The sequence below is a fragment of the Solanum verrucosum genome, unplaced genomic scaffold, assembly GCF_900185275.1.
Source record: "Solanum verrucosum unplaced genomic scaffold, falcon-dt-bn FXZP01000032.1, whole genome shotgun sequence".
Taxonomy (NCBI): domain Eukaryota; kingdom Viridiplantae; phylum Streptophyta; class Magnoliopsida; order Solanales; family Solanaceae; genus Solanum; species Solanum verrucosum.
Window position 1 is genome coordinate 2,967,756 of NW_026020569.1, and position 23,183 is coordinate 2,990,938.

The 23,183-nt window shown below is 35.0% G+C and overlaps 2 protein-coding genes and 1 non-coding gene across 3 annotated transcripts; all 3 read right to left on the reverse strand.

Annotated features, from left to right (window-relative positions):
• Nucleotides 1-1,459: 1,459 nt before the first annotated feature.
• Nucleotides 1,460-14,642, reverse strand: LOC125811009 (DExH-box ATP-dependent RNA helicase DExH17). Its single transcript, XM_049490497.1, has 28 exons — nucleotides 12,486-14,642; nucleotides 9,775-9,848; nucleotides 8,875-9,058; nucleotides 8,283-8,444; nucleotides 7,956-8,193; nucleotides 7,834-7,870; nucleotides 7,705-7,751; nucleotides 7,131-7,168; nucleotides 6,897-6,918; nucleotides 6,577-6,789; nucleotides 6,259-6,415; nucleotides 6,132-6,183; nucleotides 5,887-5,958; nucleotides 5,658-5,707; nucleotides 5,436-5,553; nucleotides 5,283-5,346; nucleotides 5,119-5,202; nucleotides 4,918-5,043; nucleotides 4,648-4,844; nucleotides 4,382-4,570; nucleotides 4,039-4,290; nucleotides 3,884-3,933; nucleotides 3,506-3,523; nucleotides 3,247-3,329; nucleotides 2,960-3,152; nucleotides 2,606-2,643; nucleotides 2,163-2,522; nucleotides 1,460-2,090 (listed from the first exon to the last, which is right to left on the reverse strand). Exons 1-28 carry the CDS (start codon nucleotides 14,640-14,642, stop codon nucleotides 1,570-1,572), a joined length of 5,796 nt encoding a protein of 1,931 aa, XP_049346454.1. The 3' UTR covers nucleotides 1,460-1,569.
• A 167-nt stretch (nucleotides 14,643-14,809) lies between these two features.
• LOC125811202 (U1 spliceosomal RNA) lies at nucleotides 14,810-14,970 on the reverse strand. Its single transcript, XR_007441901.1, has one exon. It is a non-coding gene; the product is annotated as a U1 spliceosomal RNA (small nuclear RNA).
• Nucleotides 14,971-16,468: 1,498 nt separating this feature from the next.
• LOC125811131 (sirohydrochlorin ferrochelatase, chloroplastic) lies at nucleotides 16,469-22,648 on the reverse strand. Its single transcript, XM_049490626.1, has 8 exons — nucleotides 22,432-22,648; nucleotides 21,526-21,619; nucleotides 19,054-19,137; nucleotides 18,699-18,907; nucleotides 18,540-18,601; nucleotides 17,925-18,035; nucleotides 17,687-17,779; nucleotides 16,469-17,128 (listed from the first exon to the last, which is right to left on the reverse strand). The coding sequence occupies exons 3-8, from the start codon at nucleotides 19,092-19,094 to the stop codon at nucleotides 17,024-17,026; spliced, it is 621 nt and encodes a 206-aa protein (XP_049346583.1). The 5' UTR covers nucleotides 19,095-19,137; nucleotides 21,526-21,619; nucleotides 22,432-22,648; the 3' UTR covers nucleotides 16,469-17,023.
• Nucleotides 22,649-23,183: the final 535 nt, after the last annotated feature.

Here is a 23,183-nt window from a genome sequence, read left to right on the forward strand (position 1 = left end):
AAGGAGTATAAACAAAAGGCGTCAACCACGAAGCTGTAGTCTCAGCTCTAATGTAAGAGAAACAAAAAGTAGCAACAGTAAAAAAATCATTGAATAATTCTCCCTTTTCCTTCATTCAAATCCTTCCTCAGCAACTCATGTATATTCTCGTAAAAGCAAATTTGACTTCCCGGATATTAAAGAGATGTTTTCTTTTTCTTTTTTATATTCTTCAGATTGTTGAGTTTAGTCGAACCACCAACGCACATATGGAGGGTTTGACATGGAACTTTTTCACTCCGAAAAACACTTTCATGAAATTCCGAAATCCAGAATTTTCGGCAATTTGAAAAACAATAAAAATCACTTTTTTCACTCCAAAGTATTCAAAAATAATCAAAGACAACTCTAATTTGTATTCATGGTCAACTGCAACTCTAACTTTCAAGTTTCAAATATCATTTTCCACTTTGAAAATAAAACATGCAATGAAATATGGCGAAAAAACACATAGTAACTTGAAATCAAGCATTTTACTGTATCAAGCAACAAAAAGCAATCATTTGCTACAGCAAATAACCATAGAAATTGAAGAAGAAAGAGAAGGAGAAAAAACAGAGGAAGGGAAGAAGCAAACCTTAGCAAGCAGATCGGTGTGAGACGGTTACGCAAAATAACAGGGGCACGAGAAATAGAGTTTTTGGCTGAATACTAGAAGCCGCCGAAAAGGGTAAATACTCTGTAAAACGAGCTCACTCTATTTATGGTGGTCCACAGGAGAATCGAGAACCATCCAGTATTCTACGAAATTTGACTACCTTTTTTATGGCCATTTGGAAATTATTTACTCCACCCCCTCTCTTTCAATTTCTTTATCCACTCGGACTTGCGCCAAAATTCAAGAAAGTGCAGATGATTTTTAATTTTAAATTAAAGGTACGTCAAAAATAATAATACTCTTTTGATTGTGCTATAAGTTAGAATTAAAAAGAAATTGTTTGCTAGTGATTATTACAATACTTTATTTGATGACTTCAATACACACTTTATTAATTATGCATTCTATTTGATATGAATACAAGAACTTTTATGCATGCATTAACTTGATGATAAAAAAACAATTTCCCTCTCAAAATCTTTCAACATCTTGTACTTGTGAAATGCATTTTGTTGGAATAAAGTGGGGATTTAGTTTATCTCTATAATTTATTTTGCCCAATTGTCGAAATTCTCAATTCCCTTTAGTTGTACATCTTTAATTGACTATTAGTTAAACTTCTATTCTAACAATGTAAAATCTCTTTAATACCACGAAGACACCAAAATGATAACTATAGGTAAACATTCTTAATACATTACTCTAGTAACCTGATAAATAAATCAGGTTACCTCCTATAACAAGTAAGAATATACTAATAATGTAGAAATTCTTATAAGTCATAAATCATAACACAATACCCTATATTTACCGCAAAGAAAGTAATTTTATCTAACCAAGTAAAGGAGACCAAACAAATTTTAAACACATAGTTCTCAATATAGCTGACAAAGCAAGTCATTGGATTCAACATATCCTAGATACCACCATGTTCACTCGAACAGAAATGTAAAAATGCTTTTAAACCCAAGAAAGGGATTAGGTTGACTGATTTCTCCAACTTGTACTGAAGAAGTGCCCTGTTGTTCCTTGAAACTTGGAGAACGTAGTGGATATCCACCTTTATTCCTAATAAAGTAAGCATCTGCAGCTGACAACAATCTTGATCTTCCCTCTGCATCTTTTCTCGAGGTTTCCATAGAAAGATCAGTTTTTTCACTTGTACCAGGGGTGTAACCATGAATAGTTAGATCCTCAACCTCTTCAATTTGTTTACTTGCTGCATTTTTCGTAACTTTTGTTGGAGTTGTCTCTTGAAACCCAAAGCTGGAAGAAATGTGCTCAGGTTGGTGAATTATGCAGGTTCCATTGGCCATATTGAGTAACTTGGGTTCTGTGTTCTTCACATTCTCAAAGCTGTGGAACATCTTAGAATCTATAGGGTTATATTTGAATATCATTTCTTCAGCAATTGTTTCAGATGGAACACTCCCAGTTTCAAAGAAAAGCTCACCTAGAACAGTATAATTTGATGTCAGCCTGCATATAATCTACAGATATTAGCGCCAATGACTTTGTATATTACCTCTCTCATCAGGCAGGTAAATGGCATTAGAGACGTGATGGCTATATGGTCTCTGATCTTTGTTAGAAAATGGTCTATTTTCTTCTAGATCAATATATTGTGCAGATTGAATGACCATGTTGTGACATGGGACTTTGGTTCTTCTCACTTCTTCAGATACTCCTACAGCATTCTCAACAAGAAGCTGCTTCTCGCGAGTGCGCTTTCTGATGAGATTCAAAGTCTCTAATGATGGTAAACATGTACCTTTCAGTGAGGTCAAAGCAGGGAGGTGTTTAGCCTTTTCACGTATATGGTCAAATATTGTATTTTCGTTTATGATTCTGCATTCATCATCTTCGACTGCAGCAGCAAGTACCACTTCATTGATGTATATAGCAGCAGAAGTCAGTAACACATTGAAGTACATTAAACACAAAACATGTGAGAGCTTAAATTGCTACCTTCGTCTAGATCTTCATCTATTAGCTTGAAACTGGGCCTGATAACAGAAACAAGAAGCCAGTTAGTATTCAGTGTGGAAGCAGATTCAACCTGTCATACATGTAAGAGAGAACGATAGAATCAGGAACCTTCAGTTTCCCCAAAACATATACCACACAATTATTTCATATGGTGCCATCAAATACAGATGGAATTTGCTATAAGTTCAAACTTCCCTCTCCTGTATAAGGTCTAATATTCATGACCCAATAATCCAAATAAGAAACAGAAACTACAAAAGTTAGCAGTCATATTGTCAATCATCATGGTTATCATATGCTTTACGTTCATAAAAAGGGAAAGTTAGCTCTCACATGTCTGAGCTCCAACCAGCTTCAGCTAAACTGTGAGACACTTGGCATGATGCTTGAGCTGCATCTTGTGTGTCCTCTATGATGCAGACATCATTGTTCTGGAAGGAAGAGGGTTGCTTGGTTCTGTACTTCATCACAAAATTATGGTCAACCATGTTTATCAATAAAACCTTTTGATGGAGATCAACACCAACTGCAGAAAAATGATGTGATCTAGTCAGATAAAACTCAAGGGGAGAAGCAGTACACATAAATGAAAATACACATAGAATGTGTGAGGAGTTAACTAAATTCATCAAATATCAGATCTGCTTTAACAGTCAGCTTCCCTTGCTGGGGACTTGGCACCATAACTGTCTTGCTATAAGGGCTGTAAAAGAAAACCATAATAACAGTGAAGATCACTAAAAGAAAACCATAATAACAGTGAAGATCACTACTAAATATGGCATTCACAAGAATTTCATGAATTTAATAATCTAGTTGGTATAGTTTGGCAGTTTCTCAGGCTTGATTTGGAAATGGGGACCAAACTTTTAAGAGTACCTAGGAAATTCATCCACCCTGCAGCAAGAAAAAAAATCCCAAGTCATTCTAGTGGCTAAATAATCATAAAGAAAAATTCAACACCACTAGTTCATAAGTAGAACAGCCAAAGGGAATCATTAGATAGGCATCTGACATATGACTACTCATACAGAAGTATATGCTGGACACCTAGAAAATTGACCTAATATAAGCATGCTTTGAAAATCCTAATAATTTGTTGGGAACCTTATTAATTTCAAGAAAAATAATGATATTCTAAATTTGAGCTGATACAAACATGCTTTGAAATGTTCATACTTTGTTGAGAAGCTTTTGTTTTTTCAAGGAAAATGATGTCATTTTAAAGTGCACACTCCATATTTAAGAATCTATTACCTTATTTTCTCATGAAACAGTACCAGATTATCTTCTTCAACGCCAACCACCTATCAGAAAGTTTTCAACTGAATGTCATTGAGTAAATTCTACAACAAAGTAAGTGTGATGTAGAAAATAACGCACAGGCGAAATGTTCCCTATAATTACCATACCATATCAGCATAATGTCGTTTAGTTGTTTGAGCAGGTTGTGACAACCTAGTCAGTGTTACCATAACCTTGGACTTCCCTTGCCTTTGGCTCTCAGTTTCCTCAACCCTCATCTCAATTTCTGGGGGTAACGATAGTAATGACTCTTTTATATGATTCCCAAAAGGATATTTTCTGCCAGTGACCATCTCTATTTTCCTTGGATCTGCATCGGAGAGTGAGGCAAATGATTTTACTCCCATTGAATGAAGTGCCTGTGCAGGAAGATAAGTGTACATCAGGATAAACCTTAGGAATCTGTCTGTTCCCAAAACATGGACTATCAGATCAATATAAGCTACAAACCTTTGCTGTCACCATTCCAATACCAGGTAATTGTTTCAGCAAGTATGGACTATCATCCCAGACCTTTTGATACAAGGATTTGGTTAGAAGTGCTGAACTCAAAGCTCCTCGATAGTTCTTCCTGTAAAGGAAATACTCTTTCATGCACTTTGCAATTCTATAGCCATTTGCACATATAGAGTTCACGTCCTATATCATTAAAAGACTATTAGCCCATATCAATGCCTTTGGTGCATGGTAATATAATACATGAACTTGATGACAACCTGGCTAAGGGATAAATCAAAGACCAAAGGGTCCCCCGTTAGGCAGTCGTTTGCCAAAACAAATATCTTCTCTTCTTTGGTTTGGACCCGCTTTTTTCTTTTCTCTTTGTCCCCAAGGATGTGAAAGCGGAGCCTATTGTCTTTGTCAATGTTTATGTCATTCAGGAGCTTCTTCTCATTGCGCCTCAGTTGTATCCCTTCATTTTACAGGAAAGTGAGACATAACACCTGTTGTAATAACATTTTAATTGGTAGAGTATGAAAAGATACAGCTAAGTTCCTCAGCACGGCAAATGATTTGAAGTGCATCCTCTATGCTACAGTTTCCAGGGGCTTGCATGATGTGCTTCATCGTGTCGAATTTCAGATAATATTTCGTCATCAACTTTCCAGGTTCTGCGTATAAACGAGGCAGAAATTATGATATCCAACATGGATATTAGACTACACTGCATTCTGAAATCTCCATACCAAGAGGCTTTAAGAGGAAACCATCTTCATCTGTCCAAATCAATTGATACCTTGACAACTCATTTACATTCTGAACACAAATATCTGGAATATATATTTTAAGTCAGCACATATGGCTAAATAAACTTGAAAGAACTTCATAGTTTACCAGTGCCACTGATCACCTTGCATATGCCTCTCTAAACGGTCGCCAGTTAGCCCCTTCCTTACTGCATATTTCTCTGGATTCTATATTTTGACTGAAAATTGTTAGGGATAAAATTTTACAGAAATTGCAGATAGATCATGTTCTCATTATTCAGCTCAGGAAGATATACCTTTCTTATTCTAACATACAAAAATGAGCATTTCATCCATTCAATTGCTCCTGTTATATCTGACACGGTCAGTTGAACAATCTCTGCTGTTAGGTGCTCTGTAATACATGGAAGCAATCTAAAGAGAAAGAAAACCACATCAACTTCTTGGTTACACAGTCCGTTTTGGATGCACCCAAGATCGAAAAGCATCACTAACTAACAAGATGAATAGTTACATACTGTGACTCCACCAATTCGCATCCACTTAATAAATTCTCGTACAAGTGAACCTAATGTGTAAAAGAAGGTTCAGATAGGAAAATTAGCAGTAATGATCAAGATGAAGTACAGAAGATTAGCTACTGACTGATGACTGCACGGAAAGAAAAGAGAAAAGACAACATAAAATTACTCTGTCAATTTTTCATAATGCGGTGAACCTCATCTGTATCACAACGGGAAGACTCACAGTTTCTTTTCTGGTCATGATTATGACCATTCCCGTGTCATCAAATGGTGGTCGACCTGCTCTTCCTGACATCTGCAATAGTTGGAAAATATATAACTCTTATTTGGAACTAACAATAATTTTACTTTAGATGTAGGTTTCCAAGTGTGGACGAAATCATCATCTTTGAATTCTAGATACAGTACAATTTTGTATTGCCGAATACAAATGACTTAGCAGAGGAACCCCAGGGAAGAGTAGCATGCCTGCAGGACGGTTGATCTGTCATATTCCATGTAAGTCCCTTTTTCCTTATTGCTGGAAAGAACATGATAGAATTACAAAGATGACATCTGACTAATGAACAAATCAGATAATAGCTGGTGGACATACAAGTACTGAGTTGATTTAAGCACAACGGTATGTGCTGGTAGATTAATTCCATGGGCAAGAGTATTTGTAGTGCACAGCACTTGAATATCACCATTCAGAAAGAGGCCTTCAATGAGGTTGCGGTCGTTCATGGAAAGACCACCATTGTGATAACCAACTGCATAACACAGATAATCAATAATCTGCAGGGTCTAGGCTCAATACACCTACATATTCAACATCCCAGTACAAAGGAAAAAGAGAGAATGAAAAACACATTTTGTTTCAATCAGGGGTCTGATAGTGCCGCCAACAAAAGTTAGGGAGGATAGAACATACCACCATAAAGAATATAAGACTGCATTTGTTTGTCACTACATGATAGTGAAGCTTCCCTCAACCTTTCTTGTTGCTCTCTGCTTTTGATGAAAGGATTTGAATGACCAAAGGTCATTGCTGTCTGAGAGAGCTGTTGTGCTGCCTCTTGTGCTCCTTTTCTGGTTGAGCAAAAAACTAGAGCAGATTTTCCTCTAGAATGTTGCATGAGGATATCTGTACAAACTCTCATGCTTAGTTCTAGACATTGAATAGAACATAGTAAGGGAGTATAAATTGAAAATAGGAGGTATATGATGTCACAACTAGCTTTTTATGCTTACCGAAGACAAAGTTCTGTAGGCGCTGGAAAAGAAAATCAAACAGTATTGTCAAGATATTAAGAGGTATTTCAAGGTGTAATAATGATAATCTCTAGCTATCCTGTAAAATAGATTCTAAAATTTGACAAAGCAAGACATGAAACTGGATAGAAGTGGGGAGACTTTCAAAACTTTGAAAGAGTGAACAGAGGTATAAACAGAAAACTGAAAAAGAAAAGACAACAAACAACATACCTTTTCAAATAGAAAGTCATTCTTTGCGGGAGTGTATCCTGCAGACAGAGGGTTGGCAATGCAGAACTTATAAGAAGCTCAGGCAATGATTACCCCAGAGGCATGTCAATGCACTTCCTACAAAGGTGCTTGATGCATTTTAAGGCATTATACCGATATGTGTGACTCAGTGTCCTCAATGTACTTCCGTCTCATTTTATCAGAAAGTACACTCTCTCCCAAAATGAAGTACTTTGTCATTTACTTGGCAGTTGGTTCAATATTATCCAATCAAAGATCTAACTGGGACCTGCTTTGATATTTTTGTTTGAACTCAGTTTTACACTTCCTTCTTTTATAGGTTTTATACTTAACAATATTATAAAGGGAATTCAAACTCCCAAGCATTGCCTGCCCACCTTCCTAACTACTACCAAGAAATGAGTATTTTAACTCTCTAGATTTTAAAACAGCAAAAAGTCAAAAAATGACACCTAATTTAAGATAAAGGTAGTAAGCACAAATTGAATAATTGAGTTAGGGTGTAACCAGGACTGAATCAAATTGAACATTCATCGTAAGAATAAGTAAATACCAAAAACTTTGGTAGTCAACTTCACGGGTCTCATTTCTTCCCCAAACCTGCATATTGGACAGTGTTTTACAGAACTAAAGTGATACTTTCTTTGATTAATAAAAAGATGGCATATATATAGAATTCTACCTTTTTACTCCTTGCCTGGGGACCATGAGCCATTCTGCTGCATAAAGAGAGACTTACAATCAAACTACTATATCAGCGATTATCATGAAATGTTGGCTTGTTTGAACTATCTTGAAATTTACCAAGGTCATCAATGTTGGGAATGGTTGCAGAAACAGCCAAAAAACGGACATTAGCTAGAGCACTTGATTTCAGTTCAGGTTTGCGAGAAAGCATTTTAATTCTACTGACAATTGCCTCCAAAGCTGCTCCACGAGGATCATTCAACAAATGGACTTCATCAATTAGCACCAATGCAATATCACCAAAAAAACTCAGGCCTCCATTATTTATGCGATAACGAGTCACAGCATCAAACTTCTGCAGAAAAATAACAAACTCAATGGCAATCACATAGTTAGCCAAGAAACAGAAAAAGAGTGATGGCTGGTTTTCATTTTTAGTCTGACCTCAGGAGTGGTAAGAATTACATCAGCGTCCTGTATATCTGTGATTTTGTAGTTCTCATTGTCCCCTGTCAGTTCCAAGCAATTTATCCCCCATGAACCAAGCTTCTGGTTCCAATTACGAAGCTTCTCTTGTATCAGTGCTTTTGAGGGTGCAACATATATCTATATATCAGAAGAAAAAAGGAGTTTGCAAGTGTGCTAAATGACTAAAAGATGATGAAAATTTCCAATGGCTACATAATTGTCTTTGCACGGGCAGGAGTAGGTAAAAGTGGCAAACATCACTGTGAATATCCTGACATATGCAATTTGAAACAATATATCAATCTACAGGACGTGGATAGGAATGGCCAGTAAAACCGTGCATTATTGAGGTGCACTAACTCTTTCATCCCAAAGGATGATGATAAAAAGTTGTAGCAAAAAGAGAGTCTGAATAAGCTGGTAGTGTGAAATAAAATAGACAAGGCATGCAGTTAAAACATCAGAAAATGAAGGTTTTCCAGCACGTTTGACTTCTTCCATTCAATGGATCATTCTCCTTGAAATTGCAAATTCAGTTATCTTGTGCAAAACATTGATAGAAACTTACAGCCTTCAGAGACCCCTTCATGTGAATAAATTTTCCCTCTCCTGAGATAAACCTTGAGAGAAGCCTCAAAATGCATAGTTCAAAAAGCACTGTTTTCCCACTTCCTGTTGGCGCTGAAATTACCATGTTCACATCCGACAGGAAACAAGCAGGAAAGCATTCACTCTGCAGCGAATTAAAATATCTGCATGTAGAAAAACAGTACTTGAAACACTATCAGCTAGTTTGGGATACTAAAGAATGTAATACAGTGATAGCCTAGTGCAGATGTGAAGCTGATGATCAAACAGCCATCTCTACAGTTTGACTTGTGAGCAAGGGCAAATAAAAAGAGCCAGCAATCAGCATTGAGGCATTTCTAGGAGTCTGGAAACAGTGTACAAGTTCTGTGGCTAGTATATGTGTAGTGGCTTCCTAAATGATTTACGTCACATCAACAATAACTACAACACCTCAACCCTAAACTAGTTGAGGTCAGTATATGATTCCTCTCTCTCTCTCTCTCTCTCTCTCTCTCTCTCTATCTATCTATCTATCTATATATATATATATATATATATATATATATATATATATATATCCCACACATTTCATTTAAATACTCAATTATTTAACTCAAAAAATTAATAAGTCGATCTCTATACTAGAGGTTCTCTATATCCCACTTTTACAAATTTCAGGTGATGCCCATATCGCAGTAGGAGAGTGTGTAACTTCTTCATTTCAAGGATTCCAGTAGTACAATAAGCGCACTTGAACATTCAATTGACAGTGTTGACGAACGGAAGTCTTAATAAAATTTTACAAAAAATATCTCAAACAAACAATAAAATTTCCTAGCACTAGTATATAAAAAGGCGCATAGAAATTCGATTGATAGGATACTGAAAAGAGTAGTACCTGAAACTGAAAGTTGAACGGAAAACAGGAGGCAAGTCCGACACGGACTTAAGCGCATAACCATCCATTATTATCTAATTTCCTGATAAAAATGTATGTCAACAGATTTCACCTCAATGAGAAAGCGAAAATACATTAGAAACAACACATAATCAAAATCACATTTATCATTTGTCGATATGGATTACAGCCTACTGAATTGATGGAGTCATGTAAGGATGAAAATCACCAAACATTAACCGGAATATTTATGTCTATGACCCTTTTGTTTGATATATTACCTCTTTTCGATTTGAATAGCTGAAGCTAACAACATTATGAAATACTTACTTCGTATTGTACCGTCAAATTGGAGAAGACAAAGCATTTCAACTCAACTGGCAATTCTACTGCGAGAAAATCAGCGATCACTTTGTCCTCTGTTGAAGAAATTGGAAGAAGAAGAAGAAGGGAAATTCAAAGACAAAAGAGTAAATGAGTAAATCGAGTTCGCCGTTGAAATAGATCGCGTGAGTTCGACGGAGAAGGAAATGGGGATAATTTTGAAATTGGCGCGGATTTAAATTGGATGATTTTTTCATTGAATTTGAAATATATATATATGGGCCCAGCAAACAAGTTCAAATGAAATTTTATACAATTCACTAATTATCTTCTTAGCCACGTACCTTATTTCTTTGTAGTTAATTCAGAAAATTTATCCCTTATTTTAAAAAATTAAAGGTGCAGCCGCTATTCCATCCGATGGATTGAATCTAAGGACCCTCACCTCTTATTTGTGTATAACTTGACGTCAAGAAAATTTGTGTTTTGCTCTTAATTACTTAATCGTATTTAATTTATAAACTCACAAGCTGTAACTGAACAAAGTTTTATTTTCTCCTATACGGGTCAAATCATAATTACAAAAATATTACTATACTCTATTAATTATCTTTGAGGAAATTAAACTAGTCATCTAAACTATAATGTGGGTCCATGAATCAGAATATAAATTAATAAATCCCCTCATACTACTAGTACTAGTTGTGCCTCATCCATAATAAAAAATTTCATATCAATTAGTGTTAGTATTTGTTTATTAAAACAATACTTTATCACATGCATTAGCAGCTACCATAAGTACTATCTTCTGTAGAGAACTTCAATAGGCAATCATATCTATGATTTGCCAATTCTTATAAGGCATTTACAACTTACAAATAATCAGTGTTCATTTATCAAGATATCATTCTTTCTGGACATATACAATGATGGAATAATCAACGAATATTCATTCCTTTTTGAGATAAGTGTCAAAAATACATCTAAACTATTCCTTTTTTGAATTTCATAACTAAACTATTGGGAGTATTAATTTCATACTTAAAACTATCACTTATTAGTTTGAGAAATACACTTCTTTTTTATTACACTCTCATTAATTTAGGAGTGGGCGTTCGGTTCTTCGGTTTTTTAAAAGTGTGCACCGTATATTAAACCAAACTAATTCGGTTCGGTTTTTTCTACTTCGGTGATTTTCAATTGGTTTTTCGGTGTGAATGAAAAATAAAATAAGGATAAAGTATAAGATACTTAGAAATTTAAAATTATGTTAAGAAATTATGCGTCTCACCGTGGAACATTTATTGTGCTAACTAAAAGACTATATTTGTCTTTATCAAGAACAATGTGCCTCCAACTATTTCTCGAGAAAAACAAGTACGAAGACGGTTTCTTTACATAATGTACATTGGTAGAAATATGTTTGAGTTTCTCTTGGAAACTAATATTTGAAGTTAACTATTGAATGGTACATTTGTTGTTACTTTGATTTGTTCATGAAAGATTTAATTGTTAATTGAATTTTTAATTTTTAGTTAAGAGAATGCTCATATATATATATATATATATATATATATATATATATATATATATATATATATATATATATATATAATTATTATTTTTTTTAAAAGTCGATTCTTCGGTGCACCGAAGTTTTGAGACCCTTACACCGAACACCGAACCGAAGAACCGAGCTTTCAAAAAAATAACACCAAACCAAAAAATCGAAGAACCGAATTAGTTCGGTTCGATTTGATTTTTCGATATTTATGCCCACCCCTACTCATTATGGGGTGTAAAAGACAGACATGATGACTATTGATGAGAGTGTAATAAAAGAGAGGTGTGTTTCTCAAACTAATGTGATAATTTACATATGAAACTCACAATTTCAATAGTTTAGGTATAAAACTCAAAAAAAAAAAAAAGTTTAGGTGTGTTTTTGACCCTTCAACTCTTCCTTTTTCTTTCTAGAGCCAACTCTTTTTCCTACTTACCAGCCTTTCTTGTTTTTTGGTGGCAGTAGAAGAATAAACCTTCAACTACTATGCCAAGGGATTGAAACTAGTGAAGACATTGCTTTCCCTACTCGTATGTCAGTTCCACTTTACAGCTTCAGGCAAGCGTTTCTGCAGCAATGATTCACACGTTTACTCTGCAAGATCATTTATACACTTAAATTTACGAGGGCATCAAGGCAAATCTTGGATTTTCAAATCGAAAGTGATCAAGAATTCTCACCATTTCTTAGATTCATGGACCAATTCAATTCAATGGGATCCTGCATTCACATTTTCTACACCAAGAACGTTCTCTAAAACTCTTTTGACCTCTGATCTGCATCTGGTTTCAATTAGTTGTCCTTCAAAACTTGACGCAATCTATGTGAGAAGCATGTCTGACCTCATTAGTTCCAAAACCCCGTAAATTTCTGTGGACTCATTGTGAGAACCATCCTGGGAATAGAAGAAATGGGGTTGGTTCCGCACTTCTATCCAACTACATCCCCCGCTTTTCCTCAGTCCTTTTTCCTTCATTTGTTTTCTCATGTTTAAGACATCTAACCATCTGCCAGCTGCAGCATAAACATTTGACAGCAACACATATTCTTCAGGGTGCTTTTCAGCCAGCTCTGAAATCTTTTCCGCCACCCTTTCTGCTATTACCTCATTCCTGTATGTTTTGCAACCACTTAAGAGAGCTGCCCAGGCTTGAACTTCTGGTTCACAAGGCATGTCCAAGATGAACTTCTCTGCTTCAGAAAGACGTCCTGAACGAGACAGCATGTCCACTACACAGGTATAGTGCCTATCGTTCGGCTGTATATTATAGAGCTTTTTCATTGAATTGAAGTAATGAAGTCCTTTATCTACTAGACCACAGTGGGAACAAGCAAATAAAACGGCTAAAATAAGCAGCTCATTAGGTGTAATGGACTTGGTCCGTTCAAATTCTTCAAATACAGCAAGTGCTTCCTCTGCAAAGCCGTTTTCTGCAAGCCCTTGAATCATAGCTGTCCAGGAAATCTCGTTGCGTTTGGGCATCCTTTTGAAGATTTTCTTTGCGCTTTCAACATCTCCGGATTTGGCATACATATCCACAAGGGCAGTGTCGACAAAAATGTCAGAGTGAAAACCAAGTTTAATTGCCTTACCATGCGAGTTCTTCCCCCTTTCTAGTGAAGCTAAGCTCGCACAGGCACATAAAACACTAGAGAAAGTAGATTTACTTGGTCGTTCTCCAGACAGAAGCATCTCACAGAAAACTTCAAAAACCTCGTCAAATTTTTCATACTCTAAATAACCTGTTATTAGTGAATTCCATGAGATGTTATCTTTTTGGGGTATCTTGTGAAATAGCTCCTTAGCTTCTTCGGGCTGGTTATTGAGACTATACCCACTAACCATTGAATTCCAACAAACAACATTTTTCTCCAAGATCGAGTCGAATGCTACACGTCCATCCTTGGTGCTTCCACATTTGCAGTAAAGGTCAACAAGTGAGCTACCAATGTAAGCATCTCTCTCCATCCCGATTTTTAATATATGTCCATGAACAATCTTTCCCATTACTAAAGCTTCCAGGCTGGCCAATGCACTTACTACGCTAGCAAAACATGACTTATTTGGTTTAAACCCCTGCCGGACCATGCAAATGAAGAGATTCACTGCCTCTTCTGCATCACCACTCTGACTGTACCTCGAGATCATTGTACTCCAAGAAACTTCATTTCTTTCTGGCATCTCATCAAAGACACGACGAGCTTCTACCAATTCTCCCATCTGAACATACATGTCAAGAATCGCTGTCCACGAAACGACATCTTTACTCTGCATCCTATCAAAAATTGACCTAGCTGAAACAGTATCATTTAGTCTCAAGTTAAATGTGATCAAAGAATTCGAAACTGACAAGTTACGTTCATAGCCAATCTTAACAATCAAACCCAACACAGACATTCCCAAATTAAAATCACCCAACTCTCCACATGCTCTAATAATGGAAGTAAAAGTGACAGCATTAGGCATAACTCCAGATTGAAGCATCTCGAGAAACAGCTTCATTGCTTTAAAACTTAACCCATTTTGAACAAGCCCACTGATAACTGCTGTCCACGAAAACAGATTCTGAAATGGGTTTTTCTCAAAGTACAAAATTGCCTCTTCAACTTTTCCAGACCTCAACAACCCCGAAATTATAGCAGTCCAAGAAACTTCATTTCTCTTAGGCATTTCCTCAAACAGTCTACGAGCTTCGTCCAGTTTTCCCCATTCAAGATTAGCAGTAATAAGACAATTATGTACAACTAAGTTGAACCCATCAAACTCCTTCAGCATCTGATCAATTTCATTTGGTTTTCCTGATTTAAGATACATAATAAGCATCTTAACGGCAATGTGTTTCTGTGATGAAACACCTTTTTTTATCAACTGCCCATGAAAAATGGTCCCTTCAACTATTAATCTCTTTTCTGTGAAGTCATTCAAAATAGAGACGATCTTGTGTACATTATCTTTCAAGTTGGATAAAACAGACCTCATAATACTACTTCTCATGCTGAAAGTTCCCACCTTCTTGTTCCTACTGACGTTTTTCAAATTATGGTTTAACAAAGAAACGTAGAAATGATATATTGAAAGATGAAAATTAAGAGTTCCTACCCTCAATGATACAGAAGACTTCCAGCAGATAAACTTGGACTATATTGGTAGGGGCCGCGCGAACGCAGGCCCCCTCAGCAACAAATTATGACGTAGGCTCGACCACTTGGGCCGACCTTAGGCGGGCGCCCCTTCAAAGTGCAATGAAGGTCACCAACCTAGGCCATGGGCCTTCATGATCACCCATTGACCCCGTCCAGGTAAGTATGTTTCAATGTTGTTCCCTCCTTTCTTTTTATATCACTCCAGCACCTTGCCTTCCGTTGTTTCTGCCGATGTGGGATAATGCTCACATACACTTTTTCATCCCCTTATAATCTTCTGTATAAAACGGAACATCTTTCCTTTTCTTTTTGTATTCTCCTTATAATTTATAAACAGCAAATTCAGCAGTAGCTTATAAAATACGAGTATATAACTTTTGAAATTTGCCAAAACGTTTGAGATTTACAGAACTTTTCAGTAGGAAAGATCTCCATTTTCCATTAGTCCTACCTTTTCTTTGAGTGGTGAAGGACTGAAGGTCACACAATTTACAGCCAAGTACTAACTACCGAATCAGAATCACTTCGTCCAACTGTATAATTCGTTTCTTCTTTTATTTAAATCTTATGTTACTCCCTCCGTCCTATATATTATAAGTCACCCCTTTCTAAAAATAGTTGGACCACAATATATGTCATTTTATAAAATTTATGCATAAATTATCATATTTTACCCATTATACCCTTGATGGATTAATTAATTAATCTTGAAAATGTATTTACTTTGACTAACCTAGGAAATCTACAAGTAATTAATTTAATTGGGAGAGTACTTCATTCATTAATTAACTACTTTCTTTATTCACTACTTATTCTATAAAATCTGATTTTGAAAAAAAATATCAACAAACAAATTAAAAATAAAAGATGAAAAAAAATTCAAAAATAATCTTGAAAGTTGAAGCTTCAACAAATTTTATCAAGGAAGATGACATTTCAAAAAGTTCAAAGGATGTAAAAATAGAAGACTCAACCAAAACATGTGAAGGGCAAATTGAGAAAAATCAAGATCCAAATAAAGGAGTTATGCACCATTTAAATAAAAAAACAAATGATTTGTCGAATTAGAACTAAAATTCATTTGTCGTCTAATTTCATTATCAATAACATCAGATTCAGCAGGAAAATTTAGATCAATTTGAAGTAATGGAATTTGAATATTTTGTGATGTTGTCATGTTTGCTTTAAGAATTTATATATAAAAATATTTTTAAAAAAAAAAAAACATTTTACACAAATATATAGGAAAATTGAGGTGGGAAAAACTTGTTTTTTAAATTTTTTTGGATCAATTGGTGAAAACATTTGGCTCCAAAAAGTAAAATTTAAATAGTCATTCAAATGTATTTATATTTTTGAAATCTAACATTTCATCATTTATTACAAAGTTGTCATAAGCAAACATTAAATAAGGGCATAAGGGTAAAATTACTTTATTTCTTAATGCAAGTGCAAATGGAAAAGGTGACTTATAATATGGAACGGAGGGAGTATTAATCACAATTTTATGAAAAGGCAGGAGGACGAACTCCAGGCAGAGCACATGCTCTAATTAGTGACCAAAGATGAAAATTTTAAATTCTGCGTCATCCACTTTTGCACATAACTATTTATAGTGCCAAATTCAAACACAGACGCCACGGTATAGCAGCGAGCATGGACATCATAAATCAAAGATTCTAAGAATTTCATCATGAAAAATGATCAGTCTTCTTATTGACGAGAAAAGCTAAATACAATACCCAACAATTTCAGCTACAACCCATGTAAATAAATCTTTGTTGATTTATGGTAATTGAGTAAAGGAAGACACTGCAGCACAAATTATTAGACTGCAACTCTCAAACCAAATATTTTAAGGAATAGAGAGTAACCCACCAGCACCTGATGGGCAGCCATGAGTTCAGTAAGACACAAATGATGATGTACAATAGTTAAATGATTAACATCAGACGAGGATAATCAGAACTGCAGTCCAGCACTCGCAACTCTCCATCGGCGGTGGGGAGTAACTAAGCATCCTCCAGTTGATATTTGTATTTGAAATGCTATTACCAACTCCCAAATATCAATGTCCTCGTGGTAACTTGAGTTTTGGGAGATAATTGAACCTACTGCCTCTTGGCAGTAACTCAGCATTCAGATTCGAATAAGTCAACTGGCATAGGTAACAAAGTCTCTCTACATAACGAAGTCTTGCTAAGCTTCACTAGTATGTCACTGGCGGAGCCGACATTTTCCAGTTCCAGCACAAACTGAACACTCGTCTGCTTTCCCGGCAATATGACTTAGGCAATGATTGATCCTATCATTCACAACATCCTGTAATAACAATCTTCAAGAATTAGAATTTTAACCTACAAACTTTCCATAGAAGAATTTCAATGAGAAAACATTTAGCTGTTTTTAAATCAACCTTCTAGGATTAAAATTTCAACCAAACAACTTTATTAAGGAAGGATGTCAATGCCAAAACCTCTGACCATCACGGTCACTCCATGAAACAAAAGTTTGCTAGTTACTTGAGCAATAAGAGTGTTGGGATTAAAATGGGATGCTGTAAGGCCATTGTCACAAAAGAAACTCAGATTGAACAAAGCATTCAGTATAAAAGAATTCTAATACAAGTGCCAGTGCCAATAGCCTAGGAAAGAAAAGGCAACTGCAAACCAATTAAAATAACAAAAGCCCTAGTTAGGCAAGGACTGCTATAAGGCCAGTGTCTTAGGAAAGAGGGGAGTTTGAGCAATTATAAGGGCAAGCGTTTGAATGCAAACTATGGAGTAGGAATAAACTAAGGTTTCAATATTGTTGGATTCCATATGTAAATGAAAAGAATAAATAGTGAGAAAGTAAAGCAAGCAAAAAAAAGAGTCTTACAACAAGTAATTCATGAAGGCCAAGAGGTGCTGTAATGAGATATGATACTCCTGGATGCTCCTTTGCAGCTTCAGCTGTTAAAGAAGGAATATCCTGAAAAGGGAAAGATCAAAGCCTTTTCACCAAGGTCCTTGGCTTTAACTCTGATATCAGGTCAAAACCTAGCACTAACATCATCGGCAAATTCTACGTCAGCTAGCAGAACTTAAGAATTCAGACTACATAAAACGAAAGATACCTGGTTCCAATGTCGTCCAGGAGAAAGGAAAAAGGGGCTCACAATAACTCGACGTGCTCCTTGTTGAACGCATAAACTAAATGCGTCTCTGATAGATGGTTCAGCTAGCTCCTAAATGCCATAAAAGATATACAGAGCAAAATGAAAGTTCCAACTTTTTGAGAGGATTAAAAGAAAGGACAATAGAGATATTAACATCCAAACATTAGGATTTTCTTACTCCAAGCACATTCTTAGTCCTATCGCCACTTCCCACCCACCCTAAAGGGATCCCTTTATCCTATCAATCTTTGTTTTATTTTGCCAGATTTTCTCATGAGATATTTTAAGATGATTTCTCATACGCAAATTTGATATCATTTCTATTGCTTCTTTTCTGAAAAGGTATGCTTTTGTTTTCTTTCCTTTGCTTTTGCTCTTTAACATCCAAACATACTGCAAGACTTCTCATTTTTTACCCTTATGCACTGCAGTTTTCTTTCCTCAACAGTATTCTAATCCCAAACAGAGTGCAAAAACAAAGATAAACAGATAAGGAATCAAGAATGAAACGACAAATCATACAGCAAGCTCTACAACAAAAATCATTCAAAGAAGGGGATAAAACATTCTTACCATGTGTGCAGGCTCCACAATGGGGTATTTGGTTCTCTCTCTAAACATTGCTACAAATTCATCTGACATTTATCATCAAAACTACAACTATAAGCAAAACTCATGACAAATCAGCAACAAAATTGAAAAAAAATAAAATGAAGGATGCCAGAAACTAACTTAGCATGAGATTGGACTCTTTTCTACGGGACCCATGATCCACAATTATCACTCCATCGCCTTCTTCTATCCCATTCAACCCCTCCCTACTTGAAGTGGCCATACGATACCTCTGAGGTAAATATCTGGATTTTGAAGGACCCTTGTGCAATTTTACAAATTCAGGAACTGCAATTCCTGGTTTTCTAGCTGGGTATGTACTGGTTGAGCTTTCATCATTTCAACAACACATAAAACACCAATTTAATCATACGAACTTCCAGTTAAATATGCCTTATGAAATACTAATCAAGAATTAAACTTCTATGATAATTACAACATGAAGAATCTGGAGAACACAAGAACTATAAATTACCTCCACAAACTGAGATGAGATTGTAAAGACAGCGAATCCATTCACCTTCTCCCAATACCGCTTCGGTTATTCTTCCATTTTCAACTGAATCAGTAAACCTTGATTGTTACAGCCCAAACATAGTAGGAGAAAGTATGAAAGCCCATTTTTGAATGGCGCAATGGGTCACAAGGCCCACATATCTTTTCTTTTTTTCTTGAAATTGAATGTCATAATTCGAGGCTGTACATTAATTGAAAGAATTTCTATATAAAGTTTTAAATTGTTTAATTATGCAACATAACATGTGCACTGTATATGACAGATAAAAAATAGAATTGAATCAAAATTAAAGTGATCTACTTGTAGTTTGACTAATATGACAATTTATTGAGTCGCAATCATTAATATAATGACCTGAAGAAGCTTCAAGAGCTTTAATCTTTACTAATAATGATCTTCTGTGTGAGTTATGACTTATGCGTAAGTCAATCTAAAAGTAAAAAGACAGTAATTAATCGAGTATCGAGTTTTAGGCTAAATTCATCCCTCAAGTACAATCCAAACCTAGGGTACATCCTTATAGAATAATTGTGAACAAAAAACATCCTTTAACTATCTCAAAACATGCATAAACATCCTTTTTGTTAACTACGATTAAAAAACTAACAGAAACAATTACATGTGTCAAGCACATGACTTCCCCCAAATCCCATATACTATACTACTGATTTCCTCCTGAATTCTGATTGTTTTCTATATTCAACAGGGCTTGTGTCTTCTAGAAACAAAACTTCTTGTTCTTCTAAACTTAAGCAACCATACAAGTTCTTTTTCAACATAAGAATTGAAGCTGGGGCAAAAGAAATACCCATTGAAAAAGATTTGATTTTATCAATATTGTATTATTTTTGTTATTTCTCAAACTAAATATCTTTTTCACATTCAAAATCATCAGATTTTGTAGGTTGAAAAACAAGAAACAATACGTAGGAACAAAGATTCCGAAATTTCTTTTATCATTGCATTGAAGTTTCTATAGATGACACTTTTAATTATAAGCACCTTATCGACCACTAAGAAATCATATTTCTAGTGGCACCTCGCACAACCAAGAAAAAATCTCTCTTTAGGCCAACATGCTTGGTGTACTTCTTATTAACATTAGCCTTATTGTCTCATATAACTGCATCATCATTAATAATTTTCTCTCTAAATTGTGTCTCAAGAGCTCTCCAGAATTGCCAACGACTGTGCATCTTCTAAATTATCGAGTGCTATTAGTTTCTTTCAAAAATTTTAGTGCAATGATCAGTCATACGATTAAGTATTTTTGCTGGGCCCATATATATTTTTCAATGAAAAAACCATCCAATTTAAATCCGCGCCAATTTCAAATTATCCCCATTTCCTTCTCCGTCGAACTCACACGATCCATTCCAACGACGAACTCGATTCACTCATTTACTCTTTATTTTAACTTATTTAAACAACTTAACAATTTTTTAACTTTAACTAGTTTAGTTTTGACTTAATTCCAACAACTAAAATCACTAACTAAACCACATTATTTATTTTAACTTATTTAAACAACTTAAAAAAAATTTAACTTAAACTATTTTAGTTTTGACTAAATTCCAACAACTAAATTCACTAACTAAACCACATTATTTATTTTAACTTATTTAAGGAACTTAACAACTTTTTAACTTTAACTAGTTTAGTTTAGACTTAATTTCAACACTAAATTCACCAACTAAACCACATTATTTATTTTAACTTATTTAAACAACTTAACAAATTTTCAACTTTAACTAGTTTGATTTTGACTTAATTCCAACAACTAAATTCACTAACTAAACCACACTATTTATTTTAACTTATTTAAACAACTTAACAACTTTTTAACTTTAACTAGTGTCAACACTAGATGGACACAAATCGATCTTGTAAGAAAATCAATTTTGTCATCAATAGGATCAATTAGTGTTGGTACTTATGCTTAACAAATATATTATTTCTAAATTTAAAGCTAAGTGTCAACACTAGATGAACACAAATCAATCTTGCAAGAAAATCAATTTTGTCATCAATAGGATCAACTAGTGTTGATATTTATGCTTAACAAATATATTATTTCTAAATTTAAAGCTAAGTGTCAACGATCTTGCAAGAAAATCAATTTTGTCATCAATAGGATCAACTAGTGTTGGTACTTATGCTTAACAAGTATATTATTTCTAAATTTAAAGCCAAGTGTCAACACTAGATAGACACAAATCGATCTTGCAAGAAAATCAATTTTGTCATCAATAGGATCAACTAGTGTTGGTACTTATGCTTAACAAACACATTATTCCTAAATTAAAGCTTAATATCAACACTAGATGGACACAAATCGATCTTGCGAGAAAATCAATTTTGTCATCAATAGGATCAACACATTATAAAAAGAAATTGTACTTGAACTTTAGAAATTTAGAAACACCAAACCTTATCTCCTACTTTGATGAAAGAAGTTTGTATCAACTTTTTTTGATGTTGAGCTTCCTCAGTTGTCTAGCCCGCAAAATCAACCCTTTCAACACTAGAAAAAGATTCAATAATTATTAGTTACTACATGGCACAAACACAAAGCAACATCGAGATTCGTCAACTGCCTATTTCCTAAATACGAGCCAATTTGAAATTGGTTAACCTGTGATTGATCAAGTACTAGACAAGTTTTCTGGTTATGTTGCAATTTCACCCAAACAAGCATATGAGTTCAAGATTATAATTTTGAACTGTCAGTGTTGAAAACGTCTCCTCTTATTTCATCCTTGCAGTCATCCACAATGAAGTTAACTCATGTACTAACTTGTAGTGTTAAGTCTCATAAACAAATTTGCGTTTTACATTCGAGAACTATTTACTTTCTTATCCATATCCATAGAGCATCTTCATCAGTTTGTTACCAAAAAACACTTCAAGAACTATGGTTTCAAACATTAACAGTCACCATCACCATACAACAGTTTTTACCTTTCCATAAAAGAACTTTGTGATGGTTAATGCTGTTTAATTCCATTAGATCTTACTCGGTTCAATATTACACTACTAATTTTGTAGACAATCAAATCAATGCAAGTTATGTGAAATGCCTATTTTCTTCAGAAATGCTTCTGTTCTTGCCTACACCTCCTCTCCTTTGTTTTCTTTTGCAGGATACGTCTTCCCTCTGCTTTTTAAGTTGGTTGGGATATACGGTGACTGTAAAATTTTATTTGGACTTTGAAAAATGGATAAAAATTCTGGGGTTTTACAGCAAAGGTTGAAGATATACATAGGCAGATATAAAGACCCACATGAATAGATAGGAGAAGAATGAATTAAAATAATCAAGTAAGATAAACTTACCCTCTTAATCCGTCACTGCCGCAGGGAGTTTTGATGTATACTCCCTCTGTTTGTAGCTGCTGTCGGAGGTTGCTGCTGCTGCGACCTGCTGTTGTTGCTGCTGATCGAGGCGGCGCACCGGTCGGGGATGGTGGCGCGACCAGCTGCTACAGCGCCGGTCGGGGATGTGTGGGGGTGATTGGCGGTCGGGGATGGGTCGGGACTCGGGCGTGAGAGAGGCTTGGAGTGAACAAAATGACTTCAAGGGTTTTGAGAATATCTTTTTTTTTAAAAGAAGTGTTAATTTACCGACCAAGACATGTCGGTATCTTTTAAATAAATTAGCAATTAAGTCACAATACCTAACATAATTAGTCAAAATAACAACACATTAAAATATTTATGTAAAATGTCAGAATGATAATATTTTAGAAAATAATATGTATTCAGATTTTAGTATTTAAAATTAATTTTATTTATGAAAACAGTTCTATATTGGACCAAATTCTAAATCAATAACCGTTTTTAAAAAAATAATTAAATCAATACCCATTAACCTTCCTTCTTCATTTCACTTTTCTACCCCCGTCTTTCACGTTTCTATCCCTTTTTTGACGTTTTCAGATTCTCTTTCTTCAAGGTGTTGACAAATTGTTCAGCAAAATATATATTTTAATTCAAGAAATTTTCTCGATTGTTAAACGAAATCTCTTTATTAATTCAAGAGATTTCTTGATTGGCAAGGTAATTTCCATTATTCATTTAGATTTATT